Source organism: Chiloscyllium plagiosum, unplaced genomic scaffold (genome assembly GCF_037043375.1).
Source record: "Chiloscyllium plagiosum isolate Xiang-an unplaced genomic scaffold, Cpla_swu_hap1 HiC_scaffold_13, whole genome shotgun sequence".
Classification (NCBI taxonomy): domain Eukaryota; kingdom Metazoa; phylum Chordata; class Chondrichthyes; order Orectolobiformes; family Hemiscylliidae; genus Chiloscyllium; species Chiloscyllium plagiosum.
Window position 1 is genome coordinate 29,689,127 of NW_028270151.1, and position 17,032 is coordinate 29,706,158.

Genomic DNA, 17,032 nt, shown 5'->3' on the forward strand with positions numbered 1-17,032 from the left:
CAGAACAAGGTAGGATTGATAAATTAAACTGCATTTAATTCAATACAAGAGGCCAAACAGGGAAGGCAGATGAACTCAGGGCATGGCAAGGAACATGGACCTGGGATATCATAGCAATTACAGAAACGTGGCTCAGGCATGGGCAGGACTGGCAGCTTAATGTTCCAGTATACAAATGCTACAGGAAGGACAGAAAGGGAGGCAAAAGAGGAGGGTAAGTGGGTGTTTTTGATAAGGTATAACATTACAGCTGTACTGAGGGAGGATATTCCTGGAAATATAGTCAGGGAAGTTATTTGGGTGGAACTGAGAAATAAGAAATGGATGATCACCTTGCTGGGATTATATTATAGACCCACTAATAGTCAGAGGGAAATTGTGAAACAAACTTGTAAAGAGATCTCAGCTATCTGTAAGAATAATAGGGTGGTTATGGTAGAGGATCTTAACTTTCAAAACATAGACTGGGACTGCCATGGTGCTAAGTGTTTAGAAGGAGAGGAATTTGTTAATAGTGTACAAGAAAATTTTCTGATTCAGTATGTGGATGTACCTACTAGAGAAGGTGCAAAACTTGACCTACTCTTGTGAAATAAGGCAGGGCAGGTGACTGAGGTATCAGTGGGGGAGCACTTTGGGGCCAGCGACCATAATTCTATTAGATTTAAAATAGTGATGGAAAAGGATAGACCAGATCTAAAAGTTGAAGCTCTACATTGGAGAAAGGTTAATTTTTATAGTTAAAAATCACACAATACCAGGTTATTTAAGAAAGGACAAGCCAGGGTACTGTAGACCAGTGACGTCAGTGATGGGCAAGTTGTTGGAGGGAATCCTGAGGGACAGAATGTACATGTATTTGGGAAAGCAAGGACTGATTAGGGATAGTCAACATGGCTTTGTGCATGGAAAATCATGCCCCACAAACGTGATTGAGTTTTTTGAAGAAGTAACAAAGAGGAGTGATGAGGCAGAGCAATAGACATGATCTATATGGACTTCAGTTGGGCATTCAACAAGGTTCCCCATGGGAGACTGATTAGCAAGGTTAGATCTCATGGAATTCAGGGAGAACTAGCCATTTGGATACAGAACTGGGTCGAAGGTAGAAGACAGAAGTTGGTGGTGGAGGGTTGTTTTCAAGACTTGTGGCCTGTGACCAGTGATGTGCCACAAGGATCGGTGCTGAGTCCACTACTTTTCGTCATTTATATAAATGATTTGGATGTGAGCATAAGAGGTATAGTTAGTAAGTTTGCAGATGATACCAAAATTAGAGGTGTAGTGGACAGCGAAGAAAGTTACCTGATATTACAAAGGGATCTTGATCAGATGGGACAATGGACTGAGGAGTGGCAGATGGAACTTAATTTAGATAAATGCGAGGTGCTGCATTTTGGGAAAGCAAATCTTAGCAGGACTTACACACTTAATGGTAAGGTCCTCGGGAGTGTTGCTGAACAAAGAGACTTTGCAGTGCAGGTTCATAGATCCTTGAAAGTAAAGTCATAGGTACATAGGATAGTGAAGAAGGCAGTTGATATGCTTTCCTTTTATTGGTCAGAGTATTGAGTACAGGAGTTGGAAGGACATGTCGCGGCTGTACAGGACATTGGTTAGGCCATTTTTCGAATATTGCATGCAATTAAGGTCTCCTTCATATTGGAATGATGTTGTAAAACTTGAAAGGTTCAGAAAAGATTTACAAGGGTGTTGCCAGGAATGGAGGATTTAAGCTATAGGGAGAGGCTGAACAGTCTGGGGCTGTTTTCCCTGGAGCGTCGGAGGCTGAGAGGTGACCTTACACATGTTTATAAAGTCATGAGGGGCATGGACAGGATAAGTAGACAAAGTCTTTTCCCTTGGGTGGGAGAGTCCAGAAACAGAGAGCATAGGCTTAGGGTGAGAGGGGAAAGTTGTAAAAGAGACCTCAGGGGCAACTTTTTCATGCAGAGGGTGGTTTGACTCGCTTCTCTGAGCTGCCAGAGGAAGTGATGGAGGCTGGTACAATTGCAACATTTAAGAGGCATTTGGATGGGTATATGAAGAGGAAGGGTGCTGGCAGCTGGGACTAGATTGGGTTGGGATATCTGGTCGGCATCAACGGGTTGGACCAAAGGGTCTGTTTCCATGCTGTACATCTCTATGAATCTCTGTCTCTGGAATGACTCACGTGCATGTAAGCTAGCAGAACAGCTTCTGAAAGTTTCACAGATGAAAATGAAAGAATGAGCAGATAAACATTCAGCAACTAGATAATTTCAAGTTGACACAAAGTATTGGTTTTGTTGCCTTTGCAAAGTGAACTCTGAAAGTGAAATTAAGTGGTCCATCCAAAGTAGTTAGGACGGCTAGTAAAGTGATTTATCTGATAAATACTCCTGATCATAGGAAGAATTAATATCACGTAAGGTATCATCATAAGGGACAGGATAAAAAGAAATGTATGTCAGGTGATAAGAGTAGTGGAAGATAATGAGAGTGAGGTTGAAGAAGAGGTAGACAATTCTCAAGGTGAACTACAATTCCACTAGCTAACACAGAAATGCCAGGACCATCAAATACTCTGTTTCATATTAAAAGAAAGGAAAAAGGAAGGATCTTCTAAAACTACTTGGAAAGTATAAAGTAATCTGTAGAGAAACACCTGATCAAACTATATTAGGAAGGCCTAAAGTGGACATAGGAGAATCAGGACTGTTAAGCAACATCCCTATCCGTTAAGCCCAGACGTTTGCGGATGGCACCAAAATCAGTGCTTTGGTTGACAGTAGAGAAGATTATCTAAGATTACAAATGGATCTTGAGTAAATTGGGCCAATGGGCTGAGGAGCAGCAGATGGAGTTTAATTTGGATAAATGTGAGGTATTACATTTTGTTAAAACAAACGAGGGCAGAACTTATACAGTTAATGATAGAGCTCTGGGCAGCATTGTTGGACAGACACCTAGGGGTTCAGGTATATAATTCTCTGAAATTTGTGTCACAAGTACACAGGATGGTTAAGACAGTATTTAGCATACTTGCCTTATTTGCTCAGACCACTGAGTATGGAAGTTGGAATGTCATGTTGAGGTTGTACAGGAGTTTGGTGAGGCCACTTTTGGGATACTGTGTACTGGTCACCCTACTATAGGAAGGATATTATTAAATTGGAGAGGATTTGGAAAAGAATTACCAGGATGTTGCCAGGACTGGAGGGTTTGAGTTATAAGGAGAGTCTAAATAGGCTAGGACTTTTTTGACTGGAGCATAGGAGGTCGAGGGGTGACCTTATAGAGGTTTATAAAAGCATAGTGGCATTGATAAAGTGAATAGCAAAGGTCTTTTCTCTAGGGTGGGGGAGTTCAAAACTAGGGGACATATGTTTAAGGTGAGAAGATAAAGATTTAAAAGAGCAATCTTTTCACACAGAGGGTGGTACATATGTGGAATGAACTGTCAAAAGAAGTGGTAGATGCAGGTACTGTTACAACATTTAAAAAACATTTGATACAAATAGGAAAGGTTTAGAGGGATATGAGCCAAATGCAGGTAAATGAGACTAGTTTAATTTGGTTGGCATGTTTCCGTGCTGTATGACTCTATGATTATATGACTGTAAGCTCATGTGGAAACAGTTTCAATATGTGCTGAAGAAGCACTTGATTGAACCTAGCCAAAATTGCTGGAGATTACCTGTTGAGTTATTTCCTAAACTGGAGGGAATATGTTGATTCTGTATGGTTTATAGAAATGTAAATTCAATCATGAAGACAAATTTGAATCCTAATCCATAGTTCGAGGAGTAGTAGGGCCTTATTCATCTGTTGAAGGGGTTGTGAATCCATGTATTTTCTTATTTCTATGTATTTTTAATTGTAGACTGACAAGGCAATCATCAACCATGATCAGTTGAATGGTACAGCAGGCTCAAAGAGCTGAATGGCTTATTCCTGATCTATTTTCTACGTTTCTCTGAAAAGGGAAAATAATTACTTTAAAGCTTTAGAGGCTGAAGGATCATTATGTTTTTGAAAGCAAGTAAGTGAAACTCATTGTAGGTACTGTTTGCAGTGCTGATGGTTCAAGCAGTGCTGGTAGAAGATGCAGACCAGCTGAAGTGAAGGATATCCACAAACAGAGATTCAGCTGGCAACAAGTAGCTGATGGCTCTTAAGCAATATTTGGAGAAGCCATCAGATCCCTAAATGCTCAGAAGCTGTTTTCTCTGCAGGAAAATGCCACTGTAACCCTAATGAAACAGTATACTTTCCCTTCAGCAATTGCTGTAAACTGTGACTTTTAAGAAAGGATAAATAAATGTGTTGTTGCTTGTAAATCACATATTCTGTGATAAACTACATTTTTGAAATGGTGTTTCATCTTATACAAGTGGAGGCATGTAAAGAGGATATATTTTTATTTTTGTACAGTACGGAAACAGACCCTTCGGTCCAACTCGTCCATGCCAAACAGATATCCCAACCCAATCTAGTCCCACCTGCCAGCACCAGGCACATATTCCTTCAAACCTTTCCAACTCATATACCAATCCAGGTGCCTTTTAAACGTTGCAATCATACTAGTCTTCACCACTTCCTCTGGCAGCTCATTCCATACACGTACCACCCTCTGCATGAAAAGATTGCCCCTTAGGTCTCTTTTATATCTTTCCCCACTTACCCTAAGCCTATGCCCTCTAGTTCTGGACTCCCCCACACCAGGAAAGAGGCTTTGTCCATTCATCCTATCCATGCCCCTCATGATTTTATAAACCTCTATGAGATCACTCCTCTGCTCAAGGGAAAACAGTCCGAGCCTATTCAACCTCTCCCTATAGCTCAAATCCTCCAATCCTGGCAACATTCTTGTAAATCTTTTCTGAACCCTTTCAAGTTTCACAACGTCCCTATGTGCTTAACTGAAAAACGGGGACTATTAGGACTGTGGAAGTAATTATTTGGTGCTTTAAAAGCAGGTTACTGGCACCCGTTGTAAGTGTTGTTTACATTGCTGTTTGTTCAAACAGTGGCGACAGGATACTGCATACAAAATCTCACTGGTGGTGTGTACAACATGATGTTCAGCCAGTAACAATGAGCAGATTGGTTTACGGAATAGGAACAAATTGTCGATGACAAGGCATTCTTCCTGTCAATAACTATGTTCTTGGCTCCCAAATAGCTGAACACTTTTGGGTGTGAACAAGATAGCCAGAAGCCTTTGGACCTTTGGAAGACAGGTGCTTTCTTTCTTTCGCCACTTAAGTAAATAAGTTTGTTTCTCTTACCAGTTGTTATGAGCTGCTGCTTTTAGCCAAAAGATCAGATATATGTTGTGAATTAGTTAATCCGTTCAAACACCAAGCAAGTGAAATTATCTGAAGAGAGATCGCAGTGCAGCACATCCTGGCAAACAAAAGGGATCATCTTAGTGAGCCCTGTGGATGTGGACCATTGAAAAGCCTCCTCAGTTTTTCTCTCCACTCAAAGCACCAGTTTTTTTTTGTACTTGTCTGTATGCATGTGCAGGAGGAGTTTTACAATGGGGTTAGAGTTTAACTAGGATAGTTATATGTTGATGTTGTATAATTGTTGAGCCGTAGCTAGAGTCTATTTATTAGTCTTGAAATCATTTTTGTTAAGCACAGAAACCTGAGTCCAAAAGACAAAGTTTACATACTTTAATAAAATCTTTAATTTCAGTGACAACCTCTTAACAGGGCTTGATTTCCAGTCTTCTACTGGAATGAAATGTGACATCATTCCTTCCTAAACACTGAATATCCTTGGATGTTCAGTTTCCAGTCCTGGTTATAATGCAACCATGTGTCTCTATTGGCAATAATATTATAACCTTTAGGTCACCTATGTAATTGTGAATGCTGCATGCATTCAGGTGTGTCCTTAATTTTGTGTCTTTACACATCATTATTTGAGGCATATTCAATGCACAGGAGAAAGTGAGGACTGAAAATGCTAAAGAGTCATAGTCAAAAGGTGAGATGCTGAAAGAGCACAGCAGGTCAGGCAGCATCCAAGGAGCAGGAGAGTTGACAGTTCAGGCAAGTCCTTCATCAGGAATTCGTTGCTTTATGCATCATGTGTTCATTTCTCCCTCACAACGTTTCTCCTTCCTGTTACCAGATTAATTCCCTTCCAATTTGAGTTACCCCCAGGTTCATATGCCCTGACAATCTCGTCCAAGCTAATCCAAGCACAACAGCAATCACAAATCCCACTGCGAGCCTCATAGAATCAGTCTCAATCCTGCTAAGATGTGTTCCAACCAGCTTGTACACATCCCTCCTGCCTCAGAACCAGTCCAAATGTCTCCAAAATCTGATGTCCTCCCTCTTACACCAGTTCTCTAGCCACATGTTCGAATTGATTGATTCTCCTGTTCTTATGCCGACTAGCACATGGCACTGGTAGCAATCCTGAAATTGTTTTCAAGATCTGCTTTTCAATTTCCTCTCTGACATCCTTGACTATGTCACCACAGAGGGAACATAGCATCCTGGAATCATGTTTCATGCTGCAGAAACACCTATCTGATCCCATGGCTATTTGATCCCCGTCATTTTTGTATCCCCATTCTTCTTTCTTCCCCACTGTACAGCTGAGATGCCCTTGAAGGGGCCATGGACTTGTCACTGACTATACTCCCCTGAGGAACCATCACCTTCACTCATTTACAAAATGGAAAACAGATTGACAAGTATGATAGGCTGGGGTTTACTATGTCTGCTTCGTTGTTACCCATTCCCTCTCTGCCTGTATACTTCTAACTTGCGGTATGACCACCTCCGTAGAAATATCATCTGCCTCAAAGATGCGCAACAGTGACTTCAGCTATTGTTAAAGTTCTAAAAGCTGGAGCTCAAGCATTTGCAGCTTGTGACACTTCTTGCAAATGTGTTTGTCTGGGAGACACAGACATCCATGACTTCACATGTAACACTTCTCCCCATTGACATGCTATCACTCTGAAAACTATTTTTCTCCCTTAGAATAAATATAAGCTAACTATAAAAACATACTCATAACAGCACTTCATGTACCTTCCCTTTGTTTTCTTTCAGTTTTACTTTATTAATTTTTAGGTTTTGACTTGAATTAATTTTATCCCCTTTTTTTCAAATTTTTTTTCCCTGAAATCCAAGCAGCCATTACTTTCCTTTATAAATGCTCCTTTCTTTTAGTTTTAATGTTTTTGGATTCAATCCTGACAATAACTCCTCACCAACCAACAACTTCATAGATTTCCTGACAAGTCACTCTTGGAATTTTCCACTCAGCCTCGACTGCACTGTGTTCAGAATGAAGCCTCTCCTTGTCCTCCATACTGTTAATCTTTCTACCTCCTCTCTTGGCATTGTGCTCAGAATACACCATATCCTTTTGCTTTGCAAACGTACGTCACCCCTTTTAATTAGTTTAAAGTCCTCTCTAAGTCCTAGTTGTTCAATTCTTTGGGACACTGATCCCAGCACAGATTACATGAAGCCCTTCCAAATGGAAAACCTCCTGACTACCCTAGTAGTGATGCCAATGCCCCATGTGCTGAAAGAATTCCTCCTACACCAATCATTAAGCCACATATTTACCCCCTTGATTTTATTTCCTCTATGCTCAGTTTGGCCATGGCAAAGGACAGTAATCCTAATGTTATTGCTTTTGAGATTCTACTTTTAGTTTACCTTCCAACTGTTCAAAATCCTCTAATAACACTCCCTTTACAGTCCTATCAATCTTGTTAATACCAACGTGAACAGAAACAGGATCCTCCCTTCCTTCTCTGCAGAGAAATCCATTTGTTTCCTCCATTCCTGAAGGCTGTGTGCATTTGAGTATTTCGTAGTCATTTTGTGGAATAAACACAATATTCACAATTGGTGTCTCTGTTTGATAACCAATGATTGTATCTATATTTGTTTTGATGATAACACAATAATTGTTTATTAATAATTCACAATTGTTCTCAAACATTAGATCTCCTTGACTCACCTGTCAGAAATCAACATTCCTTTAAAACTAAGTTTTTCTAGTATTTCCTTTATCCTTGAGATCTCATGTAACTGTTACAATAGCTATTTACCTTTTGCAAACAGAAACAATTACTAATAAACAAGACAAAAGGAAGGTGACAATAAAGACCACCGAGGCCATAAATTAGCATATCATTATTTGGCACCATATAGCTCATTATGAGTGCTGTGTTTAGGAAAATAAGAATGTTCCCCAAAAGTGTGAAAACTACTCTTCAAATGAAGGTGGGCAAGGGACAACGCTTCTTCTAATACCATGAGTGGTTGTTCCCTGCCCATTGGCTAAAAGGATTAAAAAAAAGTGATTGACAAAGTGTAGATTGCCAGTCCTGTAAATAGTCTTGCAATAGGCTCAAAAGTAGAAGAAAGTGCATCACAGGTGGCAGTGCTCAGCAGACAGCTTTCTTCTTCAAATAGAAAATGGAAGAGGAGAGGAGGACTAAGACCTAAGAAAGAATACCCTACCACTTTGGCTTCAGAAGATGATACTGCCTTTATAATTTTAAATGACATTGACACACACCAAGCCTCTTTGACCAGTGGTATCAATGTCATGGATTGTATACCTATTGTCTAATCAACGACTCTATCATATCTGGAATTTTGCTTAAGAAACCGAATAAACTATCTGAAAATTCCTTAGGAATGATCAACTGCTTATATTAAACAACTACATTAAACACAAAACCTCCAAACTTTAAGACAACTTATTTCCCCAACACCAGATCATCCAGTAATGCTGTCTTTTTCCGAAGTGGTTTGAAAATATTTAGGTCAAGTTTTCCCAAATATATCCGAGAAATTCCTTCACGTTTTAACCATTTTCCTCTTACATGACTCATCCAAATATAAACTATGCTGAAGTTCCCTCCACAGCTTTTATCTGAGTTTTCCTTACAGATTTGCTCCTCTCCTTCACTATTTGGGGAACCATAGTGAATGCCCAATTGAGTGTGTGGTGTTGGAAAAGCACAGCAGGTTAGGCAGCATCCGAGGAGCAGGAGAATGACATTTTTCATCAGTAATGACAGACTTATGCCCAAAACGTCGATTCTCCTGCTCCTCAGATTTGCCTGACCTGCTGTGCTTTTCCAGCACCACACTCTCGATTCCGATCTCCAGCATCTGCAGTCCTCACTTTCTCCCTGTACACCCAACTGCCAGATCAAACCCTTCTATTTTTCAACTCCAAGCAAATTGTTTCTGACTTTCCCTCTCTTTCAAACACTATGTTATACTTGATCAGTACTGCTACTCCATCTCCCTTTTTTCTCCTTCCCTATCTTTTTTGAATACATTACATTCTTGAATATTATCACTAAGGAAAAGAGAGGTGAGTTTTCAGAAGTGAAATTAGCTAAAACTTCATCACATGATGGATTGTAGAAATTTGAAATGTTGTTCTCCAGATTGAAGCATCTTCCTCCTGTCCATATGTTTCCATATACCTGTATTTTGCTAACAAGAATATTTGAAAAAAATTCCGTTGTTGGGCAGATGTAAGTTTGGCTTGGGTCAGGGGGTTGTTCAGAGACACAGATAATATTTGAGGAGGAATGGGGTGATTGTGGGGAGGGTTTCAGGGTGGGGAGTTGTTGGAGATACGGATAGTTTTTGAGGAGCGATGGGGGAGGGTTTGAGTGTGGGGAGTTGTTTGGAGATACGGATAGTGTTTGAGGAGGGATGGGGAGGATTTGAGGGTGGGGGGTTGTTTGGATATACGGATAGTATTTGAGAAGGGATGGGGGTGATGGGGAGGGTTTGAGAGTGGGGAGTTGTTTGGAGATAGGGATAGTGTTTGAGGAAGGATGGGGTGATTGGGGGAGGGTTTAAGGGTGGGGGTTGTTTGGAGATAGGAATAGTGTTTGAGGAGGGATGGGGAGGGTTTGAGGGTGGGGGTTGTTTGGAGATAGGAATAGTGTTTGAGGGTGGGGGTTGTTTGAAGATACAGATAGTGTATGAGGAGGGATGGGGGCGACTGGGGGAGGGTTTGAGGGTGGGGGTTGTTTGAAGATACAGATAGTATATGAGGAGGGATGGGGGCGATTGGGGGAGGGTTTGAGGGTGGAGGGTTGTTTGAAGATACAGATAGTGTATGAGGAGGGATGGGGTGATTGGGGGAGGGTTTGAGGGTGGGGGGTTGTTTGAAGATACAGATAGTGTATGAGGAGGGATGGGGTGATTGGGGGAGGGTTTGAGGGTGGGGGGTTGTTTGAAGATACAGATAGTGTATGAGGAGGGATGGGGGTGATTGGGGGAGGGTTTGAGGGTGGAGGGTTGTTTGAAGATACAGATAGTGTATGAGGAGGGATGGGGGTGATTGGGGGAGGGTTGAGGGTGGGGGCTGTTTGGATAGATGGTAAATGTGAGGGGTAAGCGGGTTATTTCAAAGAACTCTAACTCAAATAAACCAGTTAATGTCTACGGGCAAGTGACACAATGACTCACTTAATTCGGTTTAGCAGCTGGTTATTCTGGTTAAATCGGTCATCGGATAACGAGCCGTGGGAGAACATCCGGGTTATGACCCAATGGCACGTGACCGGATGTGGCGACACCGGGATGGCGGTCGAGGGATTGGGAGAGAAAATTAACAGTAAAAAATAAATAATAATTTATCAGAGATGGTGGGGGAAGAGAGGAGCAAGGTGGAGAGAGAGAGAGGGAGAGATGGACAGACAGACAGACAGATGGGAGGCGAGAAAGATGAGATTGCGGAGCATTGGAAAGTCGTGATAAAATTTGACTGAGTCAGCGCAGGGGCTTCGTCAATCGGGAGGTCATTCCTGACAAATCAGTTAGAATTTTCTCAGGAGGTAAAGAGCAAGTAAGGCTAGGGAAAGCCGGTGGGCGTGATCTATTTGGATTTCTAGAAGGTCTTTGATAAGGTACCTTACAGGAGACTGCTAAATAAGAGCCCACAGTGTTCGGGGCATGATACTGTCGTCAATAGAGGATTGATTAACTGGTAGATGACAGAGAGTAGGGGATAAAGGGATCTTTCTCGGGATGACAGTCGGTGCCTGATAGGTTTCGACTGGGGTCTATGTTGGGGCCATAACTGTTTGTGTTACACACTAAAGGTCTGGAAGAAAGAACTGAGGACATTATTGCTACATTTGTAGATGTCACAAAGATACAGGTATTTCTGGTATAATGCATGTTTTGTCAATGTGATTTGGCTGTAATACAATTGATGAATAATGGATGCTGTTTGGATACCACAAACTTCTACTGCACAGCTATGGCAATTTTCTATATATTTTCACAAGAATGCTACCATCACATTATACCAGAAATATTTGGAGGGATAGGTAGTGTTGAGGAAGCAGGAAGCTGCACAGGAGTTGGGCATACCAGGCAAAGAAGTGACAGATGGAATTCCTGTGTGAAAGTGTGACGTTAGACACTTTGATAGGAAAAATAGCAGTGTAGACTATTTTCTACATGTGAAAGGGCTTTGGAAATCTGAAGTATAATGGGATTTGGGAGTTCAAGAGGTTAACATGTGAGTTGAGTTAGGAAGGCAAATGTAATGTTAGCATTCATTGCAAGAGGGCTAGAATACAAGACCAATTGTGTTTTGCTGAGGCTGTAAAATGCTCTGATCAGACCATATTTGGAATATTGTGAGCAGTTTTGGCCCTGTATCTAAGGAAGGATGTGCTGGCCTTGGTGGAGGTTTACAAGAATGAACCTGGGATGAAGAGCTTGTCATTTAGGAGTGTTAAGGACTCTAGGTCTGTAGTCAATGGAGTTTAGAAAGATGAGGGAAGATCTAATTGAAACGTCCAGAATACTGAGAGGACTGGATACAGTGGACATGGAGAAGATGTTTCCACTAGTAGGAGAGACTAGGACCCAAAGGCACAGCCTCTGAGTGAAAGGATAACTATTTTGAACTAAGATGAGGAATTTCTTCAGCCGGAGGGTGCTGAATTTGTGGAACACATTGCTCCAGAAATTGGTGGAGCGAGGTCATCAAGTGTATGTAGGACAGAAATTGATATTTGGTTAGTAAAAGGATCAAGGGTTACAGGGAGAAGGCAGATTGAGAAACATATCACTCATGATCGACTGATGGAGCAGCCGTGGCCAAATGGCCTAATTCTGCTCCTATATCTTATGTTGAAAAGTGTGGTGCTGGAAAAGTGCAGCAGGCTAGGCAGCATCCGAGGAGCAGGAGAATCGACATTTCGGGCATAAGCTCTTCTTCCTCGGATGCTGCCTGGCCTGCTGCACTTTTCCAGCACCACACTTTTCAACTCTACTCCAGCATCTGCAGTCCTCATTTTCTCCTATATCTTACGGAGAGAGAGAGACAGGGCATGGGAGAGGAAAGAGAGACAGCAATGGGGAAGGACAGAGAATGGCTCGGTGGGGGGGGGGGGGGAGAGGAAAAAAACAAGGGAGAAATGGGGTAGTTGAGGGGAGAGAGTTGGGTAAAGTGGGAGGGATTGCTAATTGAATTGTCTGTTGGATCTCACTGAGTTTGATTACTGATGTTTTACAGTGACCTTGGATTTCCTTTACTAATGTGTTATCGCAATGATTTGCAGCTCAGAGCTGATCAACACCATTGGCCACAGAATGCAGCAGGTTCATCACTGCAAGCAACTCCTTGACCAGCTCCAACAGCAGCGCCTTGATGGCTTTTTGTGTGATTGTACTGTTGTCATTGGCCAGTTGCAGTTCCGAGCCCACCGAAATGTTTTAGCTGCGTTCAGCAACTATTTCCGATCTGTTTATGGGCTCAGTCTAGATAATAATGTTGTGTTCCTCGATCACAACCACGTCAGCTCTGATGGGTTTCAAAAGATCCTGGATTTTATATACACTGGAAACATGAATATCGATGGGTGAGAACTTGTCTTTCTGTTAAATTGTTAGTTGCAGGCAGATTTACTCAGTTCCGACTAAAGTGATGAAATGCAAGGTTCTACCTGCTGCTCCAGCACTGCATTCTTCAGTAGCCAATTGGAGACTAGCTTTTCTGCCCCTTTGCAGATCCCTTTCACGCCACCACCACAAACAGTTTCCCATCACAGGACTCATTTTGCCTCCCTCCAACCCATTCCTTCATCCACGCTGACACATTTCACTTTGTTTCAGTCCCAGGAGTCTAATAGAAAGGGGATCTCATTTCCACGTTTTGTTCACCTGCTTCTGTTAGAAAGCAATCTAAAGGTCAGGTACATGATAAAATTTGATATTGGTCTCTAATTGACATCCAAACAGATCTTTAAAAGATCAGGGCATGTGCAAACCTCGTGAAGAATGTACGGGTTACGATTTCCCACTGTGGCTGTGTGGTGATTATTCCTGGAGTTCTGGAGGAATTATTGAAATGTTGAACTGAAGGTTTTAATTTGGTTCAGTTGGTTATGGTGTTGAATGAGCCAGGACATTCCAGATTTAATTGTTGGTCTGCTGTTTCAACTAATGGCTCCCTGAAAGACATTTAGTCTTCATACCCACATGAAGCCAACATGAGTGTTCATGTCAGTTTAGAAACGGGAGTTTATTTCTCTGCCTGAGCCTGGGACTCGTGTTTGGTGTGATATGACTGATCTGTGACCTGACTCCATGTATCTGTCTTTATTGCATCCTTAATATCTTGCGTGAAGAAAATTTTAAATGAGATTGACAAGCTTAACAATTGATCTAAGCATCAGTTGCTCTTAGTGTAAAAGCACTCAACTGTCACTGCTGTGTCGCCTCTCGTCCGGCCAATTGCTGAATCAGATCAGTAATTTGTCCTTAATTCCATTAACTTCAGCTTTAGCTAACAGACTGTGTTTTGAAGATATCTTTTAGAAGTCCATGTAAGTAATTTTCTTAGACATTTCCCTATCTGATATGTTAGCCAGCCTTTTATAAACATTTAGTCATATTCTCAGGTAATGCCTACTGTTTATGTTGCTGTACTGACCATACTTCATAGGAGCATAAGTAGATCATTTTGTCCATTGAGACTGCTCCAGCATTCATGAGACTGGCTAATCTGACTATCCTCAACTCTACTTCCCTGCCTTACTCTCGTAACCCCATGTCTGCGTGGGTTTCCTCCGAGTGCTGTGGTTTTTTTCAACAATCCAAAGATGTGCAGTTTGATGGATTGGCTATGGAAAATGCAGGGATAGGGTAGGGTGGCAGGGGGTTGCTCTTTGGTGGATTGGTGTGGACCTCATGGACTGAATGGCCTGCTTTCATACTATCGGGACTCTATGCTAACCTTTGATTCCCTTAAAGGTTAGAAGTTTGTGCATCCCAGTCTTGAATATACATAAAGACTCAGCCTTTACAGTAAAGAATTTCACAGTTTCACCATGTTCTAAGAGAAAAAAAAATCTTTGTCTTAAGTGGATGAACCTAAGCTTACATGCTCTGGTCCAAGGCGCTCTCACAAGGGAAAAAGTGAGGACTGCAGATGCTGGAGATCAGAGCTGAAAATGTGTTGCTGGAAAAGCGCAGCAGATCAGGCAGCATCCAAGGAGCAGGAGAATCGACGTTTCGGGCATGAGCCCTTCTTCAGGATTCCTGAAGAAGGGCTCATGCCCGAAACGTCGATTCTTCTGCTCCTTGGATGCTGCCTGACCTGCGCTTTTCCAGCAACACATTTTCAGCTCTCACAAGGGAAAACAACCTTACATCTAGTCTGTCAAACCCCCTAACAATGTTATATGTTTCAACAAGGTCTGTGCTCATTTATCAAATGAATTCCAAATGGGACATATCCAATTTGCTCATCCTGTCAAAGGAAAATATCACTGTAGTCAGGATCAAGCTAGTGAACCTTTGACTGCCTTCACTGCCAGTATATCTTGCCTTAGATAAGGGGACCAGAACTATTCTCCTTATTCCTGCTGTGGTCTGACTCTTGCCTTATACAGTTTCAGCAAAACCTCTCTTCCCCACTTTTATATTCCAATCCCTTTGAAGAACCAGCCAACATATTATTGGTCTTCCCTTATTACCAGCTAAACTTGGTTGTTAGCTTTTTGTGTTTCAGTCACCCAAAATCACTTTTTTAAAAAATTTTTTTTCCATACGTTTACAAGAGAAAACTGAAAAAAAGACCCAAGTATAAACATTGATATATAGTTAAATCTTAAATAAATGATAACCAAAATCTATCAAACAAGAAAACAGAAATACCAAGAGGAGAAAAAAAAGACAAAACTCAACTAACCACTCATCTAACTTACAACTAACCAGAGTGTATCATTAAAATTCTTACATTATTCAAGAGAGAAAAAAAAAATCCAACGGATAACACATAAGTTGAGCAGTGATATACATGCTCGGAATGTGTTAACATCACATCACAACAAAACCCGTATTTGTCCAAAACATCCTGAGCGTGGAGCATATAAAATTCACAAAAAATAAAAGCTCTTTAGTACATTAAGATCAATATAATTTTTAAAAAAATTTAAGTAGTAAAAAAAGGTATAAAATGTATTTAAATAAAGATCTTCCCCCTTATTCCCAGGGGGCATCACTTCCTTTCCAAAAAACCCATCATAACCTCTCCCAACCAGTGCTCCACCCTTGACCCAGGCACCCCACGATAGGATAAAGAAAATTCAAGTATACTACTGAACTAGAACTAAAAGTGAGTACCCTATCCCCCACCCACACCAACACCTGGATATATTTGGTAATGTTAATACCATATATGAACATATATGACTATAAAATTACAGTTTCAACAAATAATAATTAAATATATTAACACAAAATAACAGGGGAAAACAACCCTGCTCCCAAGGACAAAGATAAAATAAAATAAGGTAGCCACCTTCCCCCCCCCCCCCCCCCATCTACATTAACTAGACCCCCTGGCCTATATATATACTTAAAAAGAAGGAAAAAGGGATGGGGGAAAGGAATTGCTAAGTAAAGGATGAATAAATAAGTCCTTCTTCCCACCCCCCGGAGATAATATTAAACAGTAAGATAATGAAAGGGAAAAAAAAAAGGGGGTTAGACCATGTTGGGGGCAGGGCAAAACAACATCAATTAACTCTTATAGTTTGTCTAAGAGAGTCCAAAAGTTCCTTGGCCTTCTCCGGTGATCTGAAGTTAAACACTGACCCTTCATGGCTAAAGCGTAGTATAGCTGGGTAGAGCAAGGAGTATTGAATGTTTAAATCCCTTAAACACTTGTTGCTTCATCAAATGCCTTCCTCTTTCGGACCCGGTAGGCCCATTCTACACCTACCTGGCCTGATCCAGCCTTCAGATTCAATAACTGCGGAAGCCACTGTTCTAGGAAACTTGTAAGCTGGCCTTCTTCTTCCCGTTCGGGAAGACCCAGCAAACAAATATTTTTTCGACGACCTTGATTCTTGAGGTCGTCAATGTGGTTCTCAAAGGTCCGGATTTGCTGCTCAAGAATCCGGACCCGATCCACGGCTGATTCTGCAATGGCATCGGAGGTCGCGGTCTTTAGCTCTGCCCCTCCGACTCGGCATTCAACTTCTTCAGTGTCTCAGCCGTGCTTTTGTAGCGCGGCCGAGAGTGAATTCCACCGACTTCGGGACTCTTCTATGAAAGCATCAATCTTCGCGTCAAGTTTAGAGATTAATTCCACAAGGCTCGCCACCAAAGGTAAGTGCCCCGGGGCTGCTGCGGACGCCTCTGCTGCAGCTGGGGAGGGTGGGGGGGGGGGGGCAGGCTGCTGCCTGCTGAGAACTGCAGGCTCCTTTCCCCCACGTCATTTTTACAGGAGACTGAACTGTATAAATTTAGTACTAAACCACAAATTACATTAAATAAAAACTATTTTTAGTTGATTTGGTGAGTGTGGTGGGAGAGGGTGGCCCACTTTGCCTAGGTCTTGGGAGGAGCACTATAGACTCAGACTTGCTGAGTCACCGCCATCTTGGATCTCTCCAAAATCACTCGTTGCAGTTTTCAGCAGTCTTTTCCCATTTAATTATATGCAGCTTTTTTTCTTGTCAAAGTGCCCTATAACCTCACATTTTCCCATG

General features: G+C 41.7%; 1 protein-coding gene and 1 long non-coding RNA gene across 5 annotated transcripts in view; one reads left to right on the top strand and one right to left on the bottom strand.

Moving 5' to 3' along the window:
* Positions 1-10,524, bottom strand: part of LOC148148289 (uncharacterized) — a 34,767-nt gene extending 24,243 nt beyond the window's left edge. Inside the window, exons 1-2 of one of the 2 annotated variants that reach the window (XR_015759157.1) lie at positions 10,482-10,523; positions 5,274-5,391 (exon numbers count right to left, since the gene is read on the bottom strand). This is a non-coding gene — a long non-coding RNA (uncharacterized LOC148148289). Of the gene's footprint in view, positions 1-5,273; positions 5,392-10,481 lie in introns of both variants that reach the window. The other variant, XR_015759156.1, reaches the window with a different exon arrangement.
* A 45-nt stretch (positions 10,525-10,569) lies between these two features.
* Positions 10,570-17,032, top strand: part of LOC148148290 (myoneurin-like) — a 53,389-nt gene continuing 46,926 nt past the window's right edge. Inside the window, exons 1-2 of one of the 3 annotated variants that reach the window (XM_087993438.1) lie at positions 10,570-10,629; positions 12,547-12,892. In XM_087993438.1, coding sequence (XP_087849564.1) covers positions 12,582-12,892 — 311 coding nt within the window. In that variant the 5' untranslated portion in view covers positions 10,570-10,629; positions 12,547-12,581. Of the gene's footprint in view, positions 10,630-11,039; positions 11,176-12,546; positions 12,893-17,032 lie in introns of those variants that run through there. The other 2 variants (XM_087993439.1, XM_087993437.1) reach the window with 2 other exon arrangements.